This window comes from Mya arenaria, chromosome 10, assembly GCF_026914265.1.
Source record: "Mya arenaria isolate MELC-2E11 chromosome 10, ASM2691426v1".
In the NCBI taxonomy this organism is placed as follows: domain Eukaryota; kingdom Metazoa; phylum Mollusca; class Bivalvia; order Myida; family Myidae; genus Mya; species Mya arenaria.
This window is the reverse complement of record NC_069131.1, coordinates 11,124,038-11,141,499: the sequence shown is the minus strand read 5'-3', so window position 1 is coordinate 11,141,499 and position 17,462 is coordinate 11,124,038. Positions and strand designations below refer to the sequence as shown.

The following is a 17,462-nucleotide window of genomic DNA, read 5'->3' as shown; positions in this document are numbered from 1 at the left end:
TTTCACAACAGGTATTACCGATAATGTCGCAATAACGTTGAGACAAATATTCTGAAATAGAATTGTTGACATAGCTAGAACCTTTTAATTTCTTTGCATGCAATTTTGGAAAATTTAATTCTGACGGTGTGTAATTCCAGCTACTGGAATGGCGGTTGCTATTTTCCTTTCACTATTTTTATTGGTTGGAATCTAGGTGCTTCACGTGACTTACAAAAATATGTAAGCATATCCCATAATGCAATGCACAAAATGGCAGCCCCCATGAAAAGGAATTTGTTGTCATTTTTTAAATTTATTGTATTCTTCGTGTCATCGTTAATAATAAACAATGTCATTGGTGAAAATTCGCATCATTTGCACGGTACTTGATAATTCAATTGTTTTAAGGTAGTTCTTGCTGCCTTGAAGAATTTTGGGCCTTTATTCTTAAGATTGCATACAATTTCGGATGTGTTTATCCGGAAAATTTGATACTTAATTCTCTCAACACTTAATTATTGATGATGAAGTTACATGCAACATGCTGGTTTTAAGGGACGAACTTGGGTTATAATAATAGAAAATGGTGCTCTGTGGTTAGTTATCAGAATGAAATTAAATAGGCTGAAATGTTACACAATTAACTTGCATTAAAAGTTAAAATTCATTGAAATCAGTGATAGAAAACATGTAAATCAAAGGCACTTGATCATTAATGGCATGTATATGTAACTTGGACAATGCTCATTTGCATATTGCAACCAAGTACATCAACGTACTATGAGCGTACTTCCGCCTACAGCGGAACGTTACATTACTTTCCCCTCTGAGAAGACTCGTCCCGAGTCTTGGCCAGGGAAACTCGTAGTAAGGCAACTCCAGTCCAGTAGTTGTTTTCATCCCACAGCTGCCATCATTAGCTTGCGAGACCAACAAGGCCAACAGATTCCTTCAGAGAGAAGCATGCTGGAGCCTGAAGGGGTTTACTTGTCTTCATAAACAGTAAATTCTCAATCCACACAGAGACCAGGCAATACTAGTTTGCATATTACCAACCAAGTACATTAACATACTATGAACATACTTCTGCCTACAGCGAAACGTTACATTTACATACATTTCAATCCAAGCAAATGTTGTACTAACCCTGTGGAGTTGAAGCTTGAAGTTCTCTGGTTCATACATTATTATGTGTATACACAAGTATTTTTCATGAAAAATGATTAAAATCTGTATATTATTTGATATAACCTCAGGCTCATCATAGTGAACCCAGGAGTGATTTCGGCCATCAATTAATATTTTTTTTACACCTACCTTAATGATCCATCAGGAAGGATATGATTATCAACACCAAAGCAGCATATCCTTCAGTAGGATACATAAATGTATGTTGCTTTGTTGATAACAATCAAATACTATTGTTTACTATAGTACTATTGATAAGCTATATCTAGAGGTCAAATCGATGAAGGAAATAGAGGTTTGAAAGCAATTCAATGTTATGAATATTATTTGAAAAAATAAAAGAACAACTTTTGCCAAAATTGTTTGGGCTGCTAGATTATTTGGGCAACGACCCAGCTAGCTCCGCCGCCTCCGATGACCAGATATTGATGAAATTAATCACTCTGAGGCTAAATTCAGCTAGAAATAAGATAATTAGGCAAAAAAAAGTTGGTAAAATGGAATTTTATGTTATTCGACTGACCAATTAAAATGCAAACCATTTCAACGGGCCTTTGATCTCTACACCACTCATGCAGGGACGTTACAAATTGTACTGTTTGATCTGCAGCGGACACATTCCAATACATGTGTTAATAAGTCAAAATTTTCGCAGGTCTTTGTTTGGATTGCAGTTGATGGGACTTATATTAGATAGGTGAAATGAATAACCATTGGTAATAGCGGATAAATTAATGGAATGATTAATGGAATGTGTATTGAAACCTGCCAGTCGCTGCATGATATACGGAAAGCCTAATTGTAAGATAAAGTTATGTTTTATTTCTGACATGGAAAAAATAACATGGCGAACAATATCCATAATATTTTCATTATAAAGGCAGCAAAATGTGTCTCCTGTGATCAACCATGTGTTTGAACTGATAACAAGTGTTTGCCAATTAGAAATATCGAGTGTTCATCCTAGCGAAACAAAGCAGACTGTCGCCTTAATCTGATGGTTGTGAATTGTCACTTTTATTGGGGTGTCATCAGCAGACAATCAATCGGTCAGTCGCATACTACTGATTCTGACTTGATTCATGTGACTTTTTAATAAGACTGGCCCCCTGCTGTTAAAATCAGGACCCATTTCCCCGTCTTATAAGCAAGCAATAACATTACTTATTTTTACTGACTTTTTGTGAATTATGAAATGCTTGGATATTTATTTTTTAAAAATCGGCATACCTGAAACACAGGTATTTTTTTGGCCTTATGTTAAATATCTTGGAAAAAGTGTAGTTATGGGATGAGAACACCATGGACATTTGTCTGTTAAAACAAACACATTTAAGCCTTACAAGGGTTATAATGAAAATCCAAGAAAACAAAACATCAGAAAGGTTATGCTACAATAGAGGTAATTACAAATTTAAAAATAAAAATGAAATTTTCTTTTTAGACAGAACTGGATTCAATGAGAGTTGAGGCGTTCTAGGGTGTTTTTGCTGTACACTTTCAACTTGATACAAATACACAATACAGCATGCAAAATCTACTCTTGTGATCAAGATCCTAAAGATGCAATTAGGGATAAAAGAAGAAAATGGATAAAAAACTAACGCTGTAAAAACTCCAGCAAATACAAAGAAGTTAGGCAACAAAGGGGATTTCACATCAGAAAGTTAAGATGTATTAAAAAATGAAAACAATATAGTGGATTATATAAAAGGTGACCCTAAAACATTCTGGTGATTCATAATGAAAAAAATCAATGGAATAACAATTTCTGAGTATTAACATGGAGTTAAAATTACTGAAAATGCTGATCATTCACTTATGATTTTATGAAGATAGAAAATTACCAAATACTGAAAATCATGAGATTTGAATTATACCAGACCTGGATATTATATTATACCAGACCTGGATATTAGGAAGGAAATAGTAGCAAATGCCAAAACAACATTAATCCAAGAAAAGCTTAAGGTCAGGTCAACCTAGAGACATATTTGAACATAAGGAATATGTGTAGACACCATTAAAGTAACAAAAAGCTGAAGAGTTTAAGAGTGATTGAAATGTTTACATATACACAAATCTATTCTGTGTTAGAGCTGGTATTCAAAAGATCTGGTTTTTTTGTCAAGAAATACATTTTTATTCCTTCACTGTGTGTAGCATATTTGGAGAAAAATATTATGTTTTTTTGGGAACAGTGGACTCTTTTTGCTAGGCCAAACTGTCTAAAAAAAAACCGCAGCAAATTGCACCAAGAAACTCACTGCAAGACTACATGTATGCATTTTACTGTTACAGTAGATGTTTTCTTTGACACTGTTTTAATGACCTTTATAGGGGATCCCACATCATAAACTATAAAGCTAGATTGTCATTTACATTTTGGCCTTAAAATGTATGTCTTCTGACCAACTTCATTATCATAGCTAATATAACCTGTTCATGACATGAATGCAACAGATGAACCGCTTACCATTGCAGAATACTTCCTCTGCCGGAAATGTGGGCGGGAGATTGTGGAGTTATCCAACCTGAAGAATGTCCCAAGCTCAGTGGCGCTCAGACAGAGAAACGAGACCCTAGGGCATAAAGAAGAGGTCCTGGTACAGCTCTTCAAAAACCCACAAAGTTGGTCATTATGTTCATCTCTCAGATTGTGTACAGAAGGGGGGAGTTTTACAGAAACTAGCAACAAATCTTCTCCTGGCCTCAGCTCCAAATAGGGAGAAGTTTGACTGTTACAGGAGTATTAGGGTTAGGGTTAGGGTTAGGGTTACAGGAGTATTCATCTCACAAATTGACAAACATTTAAGGGTATAGTAAGGGCCAAACCTATAATGAAATGTCCCCTGTGATAAGTAACACATTTAGCTATATAAACTGAGCTATTGAAGATTACATAATGCACCACTGAAATGTTTATAAATTTAAATGTTTTCTGACGTCTTTGGCCTTTGAATCAACCTTGGTTCTCATTGCTCCACTTGCAATACTTTTCAAAACCAATTTGAAGAAAAAAACACTTTTTAGTATAATATATGTGATGTTTTTTTCTTTCAGATGTGTTCTATGAAGTCATAACTGCTACTCAAGCAAATGTGTTCAGAGCAAGTCAGGTATACATTCACAGCAATGGTGAAAATCATCTTTTTGTTTTAAATGTAACTTTTAAAATAGAATTATAAATTTGATTTTCATGATCCAGATATTTACATTGTCTTGGTGCTGTCTGCAGCAAAATAATGCAGGTATTGTCAGAGCCTGGTTGTTGTCTGCAGCGATATCACGCAGGTGTTGTCATAGCCTGGTTGTTGTTTGCAGCAATATCATCCAGGTGTTTTCATGGCTTGTGTATTGTTGGCAATGATATCATGCAGGTGTTGTCTGCAGCAGTATCTTGCAGGTGTTGTCAGAGCGTAGGTGTTGTCTGCAGCAATATCATGCAGGTGTTGTCAGACCCTAGTTGTTGTCTGCAGCAATATCATGCAGGTGTTGTCATTCCCTGGTTGTTGTCTGCAGCAATATCATGCAGGTGCTCCCATAGGCTTGTTGTTGTCTGCAGCAATATCATGCAGGTGTTGTCATAGCCTGGTTGTTGTCTGTAGCAATATCAATCAGGTGTCATAGCCTGGGTGTTGTCTGCAGCAATATAATGCAGGTGTTGTCATTGCCTGGTTGTTGTCTGCAGCAATATCATGCAGGTGTTGTCATAGCCTGGTTGTTGTCTGTAGCAATATCATGCAGGTGTTGTCATAGCCTTGTTGTTGTCTGTAGCAATATCATGCAGGTGTTGTCATAGCCTGGTTGTTGTCTGTAGCAATATCAATCAGGTGTTGTCATAGCCTGGTTGTTGTCTGCAGCAATATAATGCAGGTGTTGTCATTGCCTTATCGTTGTCTGTAGCTGTATCATGCAGGTGTTGTCATAGCCTGGGTGTTGTCTGCAGTAATATAATGCAGGTGTTGTCATGGCCTTATCGTTGTCTGCAGCAATATCATGCAGGTGTTGTCATAGCCTGGGTGTTGTCTGCAGCAATATAATGCAGGTGTTGTCATGGCCTTATCGTTGTCTGCAGCTGTATCATGCGGGTGTTGTCATGGCCTGGTTGTTAGCAATATAATGCAGGTGTTGTCATGGCCTGGTTGTTGTCTGCAACAATATCATGCAGGTGTTGTCCTAGCCTGAGCTTTGTCTGCAGCAATACCATGCAGGTGTTGTCATGGCGTGGTTGTTGTCTGCAGCAATATCATGCAGGTGTTGTCCTTGCCTGAGCATTGTCTGCAGCAATATCATGCTAAAAATAATTATTTGGCCATGTTTGAAAATTATTGAAGATGAAACCTGGTACATATCTTTGCAATGACATAGGACAAATGCATAACAATTGCCATGCCTCTGGCTAGAACATTTCTTAGTATACACCATTTATCATACTGCAATAAAGACAAGCTTTTAATGTGCTGATGTTGAAATGAGAGTTGTTTTTGTATAAGTATAATTCTGAGATTGTCCACAACGAAAGTTCCTTTCAATCAAAGGTCCTTTAATTTGCAAAATCTCACTTATTCTTGAAGTAATGAAACATCATTTACACAAAAAATATGTGCAGTTGTAATCTATTATTCATAAAACATTTGCATATTTATTCTGTATTGTTTGCATCTCTTATCATATGATCAAAAACATTACAACAGTGTATAATCTGAGCGTTCATTTCTTTATTTGTTTAACATTGTAGCTGTTGTTTTTCTATTTACTAGGAGACGGGAGGGGACACATGGTGGCCTGGTTTTAACTGGATCATTCTGGGATGTCCACAGTGCAGGCAACATATCGGATGGTACGATATAAAGAATAGTTATAACACATACATATATATGGTTTAGTAAAACAACAGATATAAGGTGAACTGTCTCCAGTGTAACAATTATCTTAAATGTTAATAGCTGGTGGCCAAATTTTCCTGCCACAGTGCAGGCAACATATTGGATGGTATGATATCCAAATTTCATTATTACATATATATATATTATATATATGGACCATATCCTTTCCGCTACCATAGCCGCCTAATGTAGACCCTAAATTTGGGTGTCTCCATTACCTCTATCACACACCGGCGAACTACCGTAGCAGTGTAAACCGTACTCAAATTTTTGGCTTCTGATTACCGCTATCGTACAGCTTGGGAATACCGCTTATTTTTATAATCCTGTACATGTTTTGCTAAAAGCAGAGACTTAAATTTCCCGATTAAAGTGAGTTAGCAATTAGGTAAAATGTTTATCAATTTAGAAACAGTACAAATTTCTAACACAATTAAAGAAATTAATTACAAACATTATATAGTACATAAAATTATATAATATAACACCCTTATTAATCAAGTTTGCATTTCACGAATTAGTGACATATACATTATCCCTAATTAGGTAATGTTCTAGTGAAAATTTACATTTTTCCTTTTGCTTAAACCCTTTTATAGACATATTAATACAATAAAATGCATTTTATTGGTTTTATTATGTAACGGCAATTAAAATATTCACTTATAAATAAATATGACATATCGGCATAACTACACTCTGGTTGACTTCGGAGAAATAAAAAACTCTCATTAATACACTACGGATATGATGAATATTGAACAAAGATAGCAATGACCGTAGACGTGTGTTGAAGTAATTTAATTGAAGACCAGCATCAGTAGGTAAACGCACATGCAAAACAGCGCAATGGTAATCCTGTGATATGTAGATTGTGGTAATTTTCATCTTCCGTATTGGCTACTTTTTAATGTTTATAAAACTACTATAGGCGAGTTTTGTAGATAGGAATTGCTTCTTTTAACAATCTGTTAAGTACATAAAGGATAATATTATGCATTAATACACACTGATAGTTCTAGTACAAACATTTCATGAATATGTATTTCAAAACTCCCGGAGACGACTGATAGTTCTAGTACAAACATTTCATGAATATGTATTTCAAAACTCCCGGAGACGACTGGTAGTTCTAGTACAAACATTTCATGAATATGTATTTCAAAACTCCCGGAGACGACTGATAGTTCTAGTACAAACATTTCATGAATATGTATTTCAAAACTCCCGGAGACGACTGGTAGTTCTAGTACAAACATTTCATGAATATGTATTTCAAAACTCCCGGAGACGACTGATAGTTCTAGTACAAACATTTCATGAATATGTATTTCAAAACTCCCGGAGACGACTGGTAGTTCTAGTACAAACATTTCATGAATATGTATTTCAAAACTCCCGGAGACGACTGATAGTTCTAGTACAAACATTTCATGAATATGTATTTCAAAACTCCCGGAGACGTTTAATGTTATAATCAATCTTGGAATTATACCACGTGTGCGTGCATAGATACACTATGGCAGTTTTAACTTTTGTAGTAACTCGATATTTATGTCTGTTGTTTTCCTCATAAATACGCTACGGATACTATTTGATATTTCTAAAACAGCAATTTTGTACTACAGAAGTAGAAAAAGGTTTTCCAAAATATTTAAAAAGTACAATGCTTCAGAAGATGTTTGTAAGGCAACGTTGCAAAATGTTGTTTTATTTCAATCAATTTATGCGTGTGTGTGCTTGAATCTGAGTAAATTGAAGAAATCCACATATACACTCTCTGGAATGCCATGTCTGACTAAACCACGCTTAATTTTAATGCATACATCACATAATCTCAGTTTTTCAGGCACATGTAAATCCATGTAAAATTCAGTAATAAAACAAAAAGTGAAACTTACGATTAAAGAAGGTACATATGTTTGTGTCTCTAGTTCATTGTTGTTTGGGTCCTTGACTTGTACCCCTAAACAGGGCTTATTTTTTAATGTTCAACTAATGAGCTTGTCCCTGTAGTTTTCATTATATTATACATTTTTTTGCGGTGTCTAGTGGAGTTTCTGGTGCAATGCAATATCATCGGTCTGTAAAAAGAAATCATATATTGATGAATATTTGTTATAAAGGCACGTTGTTAGCGACAATTGCATTGTATATGTGTACGTACTTTTGTAAAATATGTCCTCATATTAAGCATGAAATGTTTGATTCTATAAAAACATTAAAACAAACATTATTCGTCCCTTCAGGAACAAAAAGTTGAAACCTGAACAACATTTTGTTATAATTATTTCATCAATACTATATTGAGATTAATTTTAATACCCGATAGATCTGAAAGGTGCTTTCTTGTACTAGACTCTGAAATTCAAGATGTGCCATTATACAGTAGAAATAATTTAATGTATGCATTTTCATGAACTTAAGAGGCTGTTCATTGTTTCGATATAAGGGTCATTTCAAAATGCAATAATATGAAAAACATACATTTAATATTGAAAATGTTTTACATACTTGAGTTGTTGTTTTACGTTTCTCTGTGTTTCTGGAGCCATAGTCTTGTTGGACTTGACCTCCATTCGGCCTTTTTTAGAGGTAATGCCACGATATGAAATAAAACATTCCGTTAAATAGAATAACTACATGTGTATTTCGTTTGAGTTTTGGCAATGTCCAAGGCAAACCACACAAATGGGTCCACAAACGAGCGCTTTGTACACTGTAAATGTTGAGATGGTCATGACTGTCTAAAACACCCATGTTATTTTTTTTAAAAACAACTTGAGGAATTTGATGCATGCTTTTGCCCACTTTCTTTTTATATTTACCTTTTCCCACAAAACTTTGTTCTGTTGGCTATTTATTATAGGATTGAAACATGTAATCGAGTTGAACACATGTTTAGATTATTCTCATGCAGTGGATATAAGTAGTGTTTTAGCTAATGCCGATTGGAAGGGCGGCCCTCCCTGCCCTTATTTGACCCCGCCCCGTTGCCCCTTTTTACACAACCTATCATATGTTTTCCCGCCCTCTTGCATCCTCTTCCCTTCCGAGGTAGCTCATGCCATGTGTTTCCCTCTGCTGAACATCCAATCTTTGCCATCTCTTTTCGTTGACTGATTTTGCGATTGACGAATATTTCTTTCCGGTGTTCAATGCGTGACACGAATGGGTAGATTTTTTCCAAGCGCCAGGGGAACTGATGTTTTAAACTTGTCCGCAAATACAACATGATTTCGTCCTGTGATGTTTTCTCTTCAGTTCTCTACAACTGTTTGAGTCAAACCTACTTCTATCTTTGGACTTATGTACACCTGGTAATTCCTGAGATACCCCATGACACACGAAAATTTTAAATCCTTTTTGTGGGCTTGTTAGGAGCACCAACGATTCTTGAATGGTGACCGTGACATTTGATCATTGCTTCATCGACAGATATGATGCATGTTGTATTAAGTCATGCTGCTTTCCCATAAAACTTGTATGTAACCTTGATATCCACCTTGTGATATTTGTCCGGTTGGTTTATTTTCTATTGCAGTGGTTTTCATGGCAACTGTGACAGTTATTTGGTGAAGGATGTTCTGTTGATATATTTGCAGTCACTATGGTTTCCATGATAATTTTATAGCGATCAGGCAATAGATGTACAGTTGAGTTCATAAGAATGTTGTAGCTAATATTTCAACAGTTTAAGGGAGCATAACTAGCCATAATTAAAATATCAAAGCTTGGCTTCAGCAAGTGTAAGTACAGTATTATTGATATCTCATTACAACAAAGAATTCTTCATTCTATTTAATTCGGAAAACTCATTTCAAATGTCATTGATTAGTACATAATCCAAAACGCTGGGCAGATCTCTTTGTTATGTCATTTGATCTTGGGAATGACCTCCTTCATTATAATATTTTATCAGTACACTGATGGTTTATATGGATTATTAACTGGGCCAAAATATAAAAATATTTTAAAATTGATATTGAATAATAAGAAGACATCAAAGTCACATATTCAAAGTCATGAATTGTAATAGTTTTTGTGTATATATTATTTACCAAATCTAAATTTATTTCCAATATTTTTAACATTCAGTATATGAACTTAATAGCACTATTAATTCATTCTTTTTTCCAGGGAATACATTCCACAGTCTAAGAATACAGATGAGGAATCATTTCTAGGGCTAGTTCTGGGCAACTTGCTCTACGAGAATGGTAAGACACAGTCACATGTGTGCAAACAACATGTGGTAGATTGTACCATACTTATTAATTATCTTTATTGCAGTGAAAACCTGCACAAATATGCTTGGTGCATCTGGATGGGATCAAACCCATGAAACCTCGCTCTGCAGGGGTTCTCTCTACCTAGTCGCTATAAGGTGTCTATTTTGAGATACCTCATAAAAATATAGTTTTAGTCAGATTTTAAAAAGGGCAGGGTGCTGCAGAAAAGGGCACACTAAAATCGGCCTATAAAATATTGAAATATTATGTAATTCAAGGAGAGTGATATAATTACAGTAGTTTTTGGTTTAAACTGTGAAATATATTTAGTTTGTATGTATTTATCATCATATGAAAAGCTTTAAGACCAACTACAGAAATAGTTGATTATCTTAGGCATTCATTCTATGACCCATAAGATGCACAAGCTGGGCAGGCATTCATTCTATGACCCATAAGATGCACAAGCTGGGCAGGCATTCATTCTATGACCCATAAGATGCACAAGCTGGGCAGGCATTCATTCTATGACCCATAAGATGCACAAGCTGGGCAGGCATTCATTCTATGACCCATAAGATGCACAAGCTGGGCAGGCATTCATTCTATGACCCATAAGATGCACAAGCTGGGCAGGCATTCATTCTATGACCCATAAGATGCACAAGCTGGGCAGGCATTCATTCTATGACCCATAAGATGCACAAGCTGGGCAGGCATTCATTCTATGACCCATAAGATGCACAAGCTGGGCAGGCATTCATTCTATGACCCATAAGATGCACAAGCTGGGCAGGCATTCATAAAACACCTTAAGTCATTTCTCAATTTAAGTCAATTTCCTAGAATTTTTAAACAAAATTTAAAAAAATAAGTGTTTTTAATATAAAACCATATTTTCGACAATATTATTGAAAATAACGTATTTCAGATATTCATTTATCGTAAAATAAGCTAAGAGAAATACTTAGGAAAATGACTTTAGTTAGGACATGACTTGGAAACCAGTTATATAAGACTGCTTACAAAAAATTAGATCGCAGATTTGTATATTTAAGTTCGAAAATTGATGTTTTAGCATTTTTTTTAACTTTTAGTAACGGTTTAAGCCATAAAACATTAATTTTTTAATGGTTATATGAAAAACAATATTATGATTTGTTGTCAGCAATCTTATATCATTGGTTTGAAGATGTTTACCCAAAAATTTGCTCTTTCCAAGACAAAAAATAAAAAAGTTGTAAAAATGGTATATCTGTGAGAGTGCAGCTTTAAGATGTTTAATGAATACTGCCCCTGGTCTCCATGAAGGCATAAAGGTGCTACTTTAAGTGGGCAGGTGCAGCACCCTTCCGTAAACTCGGTTTGTTCCCACTTTCCCAACCGCTAAATTTCACACTTACAAATTATCCCCAGTTACCTCTTCGCACCTCAAACTTACCTGTATTTTCTATACTGTTCAACCAAAAAATGAACTACACACAAAAACACAAAAAATCTTGTACTTGCCGTATACTTGCAGAATTTCATTGTATTTTATTACCGATATCTTGTTTCACTCGGTTTAGAATGCATACTTATTGTAGAATGTAAGTATAAAGTCTTTCGATCGAATATTCGAATATTCGATTACCAAAATACATATTTTAGAAGTTGTAGTAAACTATATCATTATTATTAAGTAATAGCTAAGGCATTTTAACCCTACTTTGTTGTAGCCAGTACGCGCGGTGGACCCTGATTTCCCCCAAGTGAGCCTCTGAAATTCCCTTTTTTACAAAGAAAAAAAAGCAATACATTATGAAAAAACAAAAAACAAAATAGAATAATTTCAATTCCGCTGCCTTCATTGTTGTAAACAATGTGAAGTTAGATGGATTCCTGAACAAAGGGCGTTATGCATTATGGAGGGTCTTTTAGTAGAACTTGCAGCCTCGTTCTGGGATTGACCTCTACTAAATATACATATAAATGAAAACACCAAACCAACTTGGGAACTAGTAAAGTAATCAAACGAAAACATTTGTGAATTTGATTCTTCTGTCAATAGAGGAAATATATCCTAAATCGCTATACTATACAGTTACATTTCAAAGCACGAACAGTGCATCGAAACATGGGAAACAGTTAAAAGCACATACATGCAACTAAATTATTGAAGCACATGTCATACAGAAGTATCGCAGCGATTTTAGCAATTTTGCACAGCTTAATTTGCAACCAAGCCATCACATAAGTGTGAAGGCCGATCCTTAAATCCTTAATTGGCAAAGGGATTTAATTTTACCAAAAATAATTTAATTTTTGGTGTCACTTGTCTAATTGCTAGTTGTAAAATTACAGGGACTTTTTTTTATTATACCCGACGCTATGTCCCTAAATGTAGATGGCACGTGTGTAGTGTATTGTCATCACATTCACACCTCTGGCATTATGGGCCAATCGTTGTAAAAACAAGATAAACAAACTTTAAGCATAACAACAGAGTTGAAGACAAAAGTTTTTTTTTAATCTGTTTATTCAACTTTTTTTTTCGAATATTCGAATATCAAACGTTTGATCGAATATTAAATCAAATATTCGAATATTCGTTTGCATCCTTAATAAAAACAAAATAATTTCTTTAATTGTGTATAGACAAAATATAAAATGGTCAAAAATAATTATTAGAACTGATTACAAATTATTCTGGAAACAATACTGATGAGTCCTTATTAATGCAATTAAGACATTCCTGGTAAAAACACTTCCTACATTCTACGAAGCCAAATCGAGTCTATACAGACAGCGGTCGAAGACTAGACCAGTGCTGCCAGAGACTAGAGCGGATGTCACCTTTGAAGGGAAGTGGACAGAGACACAAGCCGGGCGGCAATTCCTTGTTGCAAAGGACGGTGGTGTTGAGCGAATGCTGATTAGCCACTGTTGAGAACCTGACCCGAGACCTGGTATCTGTGCCAGTGTCTTGGTTTAAGGAATAAACCATAACATTAATAACCAACTGCGCCACTGCCACCCTAATGTATACACTCTGATAGATATTGTCCAGAAAGAGCAGGTTGCTAATGAGGCCAAGATATTCAAGCACGCCAAAGGTGGAATGCAGCGGCCGAGGAAGCAGGTTTACCATGAGCTTGAGCAAAGGCTCATGAGACTAAGCACCAGCTGCAAACTGGCCATATGGATATAATAACATATGTTGCTGCTGCTGCCCATTTAGTTAAACTGAAGTAAATGTGTGTGAAAAGGGAGCATAAAAGTGTTGTATTATGCGTTAATGTATGTTTTCATTTATAACAATCAATACATACATTATAAATATTTGAAATGTGATATTTATCTATACTGTTAAAATGTGTTATTGAAGATATAGTTATATCTATAGTTTGCTGTGTAATTATATTCATAATTTAATATCAATTCTTATGTGTTTCCATATATTCATTATATTCTTGCATCTTTAATTATATGAACTTTTATGAATTGCAAATTAAATCAGCTCTATATTTGTGTTATTTTATGAAAATTAAGAACAACTTTCTCAAAACAAACACGCAAACTTTTTGACCACAGTATAGCATTTATACCAATTATCACTTATTAACTCTATTGTTACACCTCACAATACCTCTCCCCAACCCCAGTCTCAATTTCTATTGGAAAAATTTGCGGTTGGGAAAGTAGGAACACACCGTAAACTCTGCCATAACCCTATGAAATTACGCTTCATGGGGATCAAACCTGGGATTTAGATGAAAGCTTGAGTGTAGGTCAAGTTCATACTTGTAGCTCTTATGACAATACTAGGTAAGTTTGGGTTTCTTTGACAATCTGCACATTTTGTATACACTAAACACATACCATTTATTAATTGACAAGGTTATGTAAAGATATTTTTTTAATAAATGGAGTTAACAAACAAAAGCATTTAATTCTATTAAGTCAATAATTGGTGTAATTAATCGGGTTATTAAGCGGACTTCTAATCCTGGCCTATTAAAAAGGAGACATTCAAGAAAACAATAAGACAGATGCTATTTATTCTTACCTTACTAAACTATGAAGTCTTCAGCGTGGCCTTACGGTACTTCATAATTTGGTAAAGCAAACAAGCAGCAACTTTTACTTTTAGTTTGGCGCAGTGCCTTTATTTCTTCACTCCAAGAAGTTACTTATATTCAGCAACTATATGTCATGTTTGGAATTCCTTGTAGTGAGACTGTGAAGTGATGGGTTATCTCTCTTCACAAAGTGAAAATTGGCTAGAATAAAGTTCTGCTTAAGCTATTGTGAGTAAAATGTCATTATGACTGTGACTTCCAGTCCTTATTGATATTTAATTGAAAGTTTTTTGGCTCATTTAAATAATGTTCATCTCTGCAAATTATAAAAAACACTTTTTGGATCATTTTTTTTTCAGAAGCTGATGAACTGATAGTTTTACCAAAGTCGTACAAAAGCTGACATCGGCAATTGCGTTGTTCATGGGAAACCAGCTGTAGGGATGTTGATGACACAGTGGGGATGGCTTGTTTTCCATTATGATGTCGAAATTTGAACAATACCATCAGTTATAGTTAAAGAAGGCTTGTCCTGGAATGGTTTTATCTAAAATCCAAGAACTTATATATCAGTGATTCACTTTTAAAGATTTGAAGCTATTTACAGTCCATTTGTAAAACTTTCTGTAAAGTTGAAATAAGTTTCACTGAGTGAATACAGAGAACAAAATGTTCAGGAATGGAGCATTCAATAACACACAAGCTTCAGTACAGTAAGCTTGTAACAGGATACGGACATGCCTTCCAAAAACCCACCCCCACGCTTCTGCTCAGACTTTTAAATAGGTTTATAGCTTTTATTTGGTTGATTTGATTGATGACTCACATAAAACAAAAGAGAAAACAATATGTGTGACATTGTTGAGACTGAAATCCAAGATGGCTTAAACTTAGTCTAGAATCAAGTGAATGTGTTAAATGTTCTTACTGGTATCTAAAGTAATAATCAGTGAGTATTGTGACTTTAGGTCCAACGTTTAGCCTCCAGTGTGCATGGAGGTTGTTTATTTAGCCAACCATACCAACATAGTAAAAATAATTTTGTTTTGACTGATTTATATTATAGAGCTGTCAATGTAATGGTTAAATCTACTCATGGTGCCATATTTATATTGTATATATAATATAGTTTACTATCATCTCTTATGGGATGTCTCATGGAAGGCTTGACAGCTGCTGATGTCCATGTGTTTGTTTCCCCATAATAATATAGTGTATATTTGAGCAGGAACTGGGGCATTATTTTGGCTCAATTTTATTGTTTCTTAAAATTATGATTGTGGAATGAGGGTAAAAATCTCTGATGTTTTTTGTTGTTCTTAATAGCAAATGGTTCTATTAAATTCATGTTAGTCATTATGGTGGCATTTTTTACTTGTCTTTTTTCCCCCAAAAAAACAAGACGAAAGTATTGTGACAGCCTTGATGTCTTCTATGTTGACATTATTCTAAACTTTCATCCTTGGAAATATATTCAATTGAAACTTGAACTTGAACACACATTGCAAGAGCCAGCAAGACCCATAACTCTGACCTACTGTAAATAGGCATGTGCACAGCAAGACCCATAACTCTGACCTTCTGTAAATAGGCATGTGCCCAGCAAGACCCATAACTCTGACCTACCATAAATAGGCATGTTCCCAGCAAGACCCATAACTCTGACCTTCTGTAAATAGGCATGTGGACAGCAAGACCCATAACTCTGACCTACCATGAATAGGCATGTGCCCAGCAAGACCCATAACTCTGACCTACCATAAATAGGCATGTGCCCAGCAAGACCCATAACTCTGACCTACCGTATAGGCATGGGTACAGCAAGGCCCATAACTCTGACCTTCTGTAAATAGGCATGTGCCCAGCAAGACCCATAACTCTGACCTACCGTAAATAGGCATGTGCACAGCAAGACCCATAACTCTGACCTACCATAAATAGGCATGTGCCCAGCAAGACCCATAACTCTGACCTACCCTAAATAGGCATGTGTACAGCAAGACCCATAACTCTGACCTACCGTAAATAGGCATGTGCACAGCAAGACCCATAACTCTGACCTACCGTAAATAGGCATGTGTACAGCAAGACCCATAACTCTGACCTCCTGTAAATAGGCATATGCACAGCAAGACCCATAACTCTGACCTACCGTAAATAGGCATGTGCACAGCAAGGCCCATAACTCTGACCTTCTGTAAATAGGCATGTGCACAGCAAGGCCCATAACTCTGACCTTCTGTAGATAGGCATGTGTACAGCAAGACCCATAACTCTGACCTACCATAAATAGGCATGTGTACAGCAAGGCCCATAACTCTGACCTTCTGTAAATAGGCATGTGTACAGCAAGACCCATAACTCTGACCTTCTGTAAATAGGCATGTGGACAGCAAGAACCATAACTCTGACCTACCGTATAGGCATGGGTACAGCAAGACCCACAACTCTGACCTACGGTATAAGCATGGGTACAGCAAGGCCCACAACTCTGAACTACCATAAATAGGCATGTGTACAGCAAGACCCATAACTCTGACCTACCATGAATAGGCATGTGTACAGCAAGACCCATAACTCTGACCTACCATAAATAGGCATGTGTACAGCAAGGCCCATAACTCTGACCTACCGTAAATAGGCATGTGCCCAGCAAGACCCATAACTCTGACCTTCTGTAAATAGGCATGTGCCCAGCAAGACCCATAACTCTGACCTACCATAAATAGGCATGTGTACAGCAAGACCCATAACTCTGACCTACCATAAATAGGCATGTGTACAGCAAGGCCCATAACTCTGACCTTCTGTAAATAGGCATGTGTACAGCAAGACCCATAACTCTGACCTTCTGTAAATAGGCATGTGGACAGCAAGAACCATAACTCTGACCTACCGTATAGGCATGGGTACAGCAAGGCCCACAACTCTGAACTACCATAAATAGGCATGTGTACAGCAAGACCCATAACTCTGACCTACCATGAATAGGCATGTGTACAGCAAGACCCATAACTCTGACCTACCATAAATAGGCATGTGTACAGCAAGGCCCATAACTCTGACCTACCGTAAATAGGCATGTGCCCAGCAAGACCCATAACTCTGAC

At 36.0% G+C, this 17,462-nt stretch overlaps 1 protein-coding gene across 2 annotated transcripts; it reads left to right on the top strand.

Moving 5' to 3' along the window:
* The first annotated feature begins 252 nt into the window (after positions 1–252).
* On the top strand, positions 253–17,033 carry LOC128205454 (protein cereblon-like). Of its 2 annotated transcripts, none has more exons than XM_052907094.1 (6): positions 253–364; positions 3,655–3,801; positions 4,234–4,289; positions 5,934–6,013; positions 10,200–10,279; positions 14,712–17,022. In XM_052907094.1, the coding sequence occupies exons 1-6, from the start codon at positions 253–255 to the stop codon at positions 14,753–14,755; spliced, it is 519 nt and encodes a 172-aa protein (XP_052763054.1). In that variant the 3' UTR covers positions 14,756–17,022. The 2 variants fall into 2 exon arrangements, with proteins under 2 accessions (XP_052763054.1, XP_052763055.1); XM_052907095.1 differs by having other exon boundaries at positions 255–364; positions 14,715–17,033.
* The last annotated feature ends 429 nt before the right edge of the window (positions 17,034–17,462 follow it).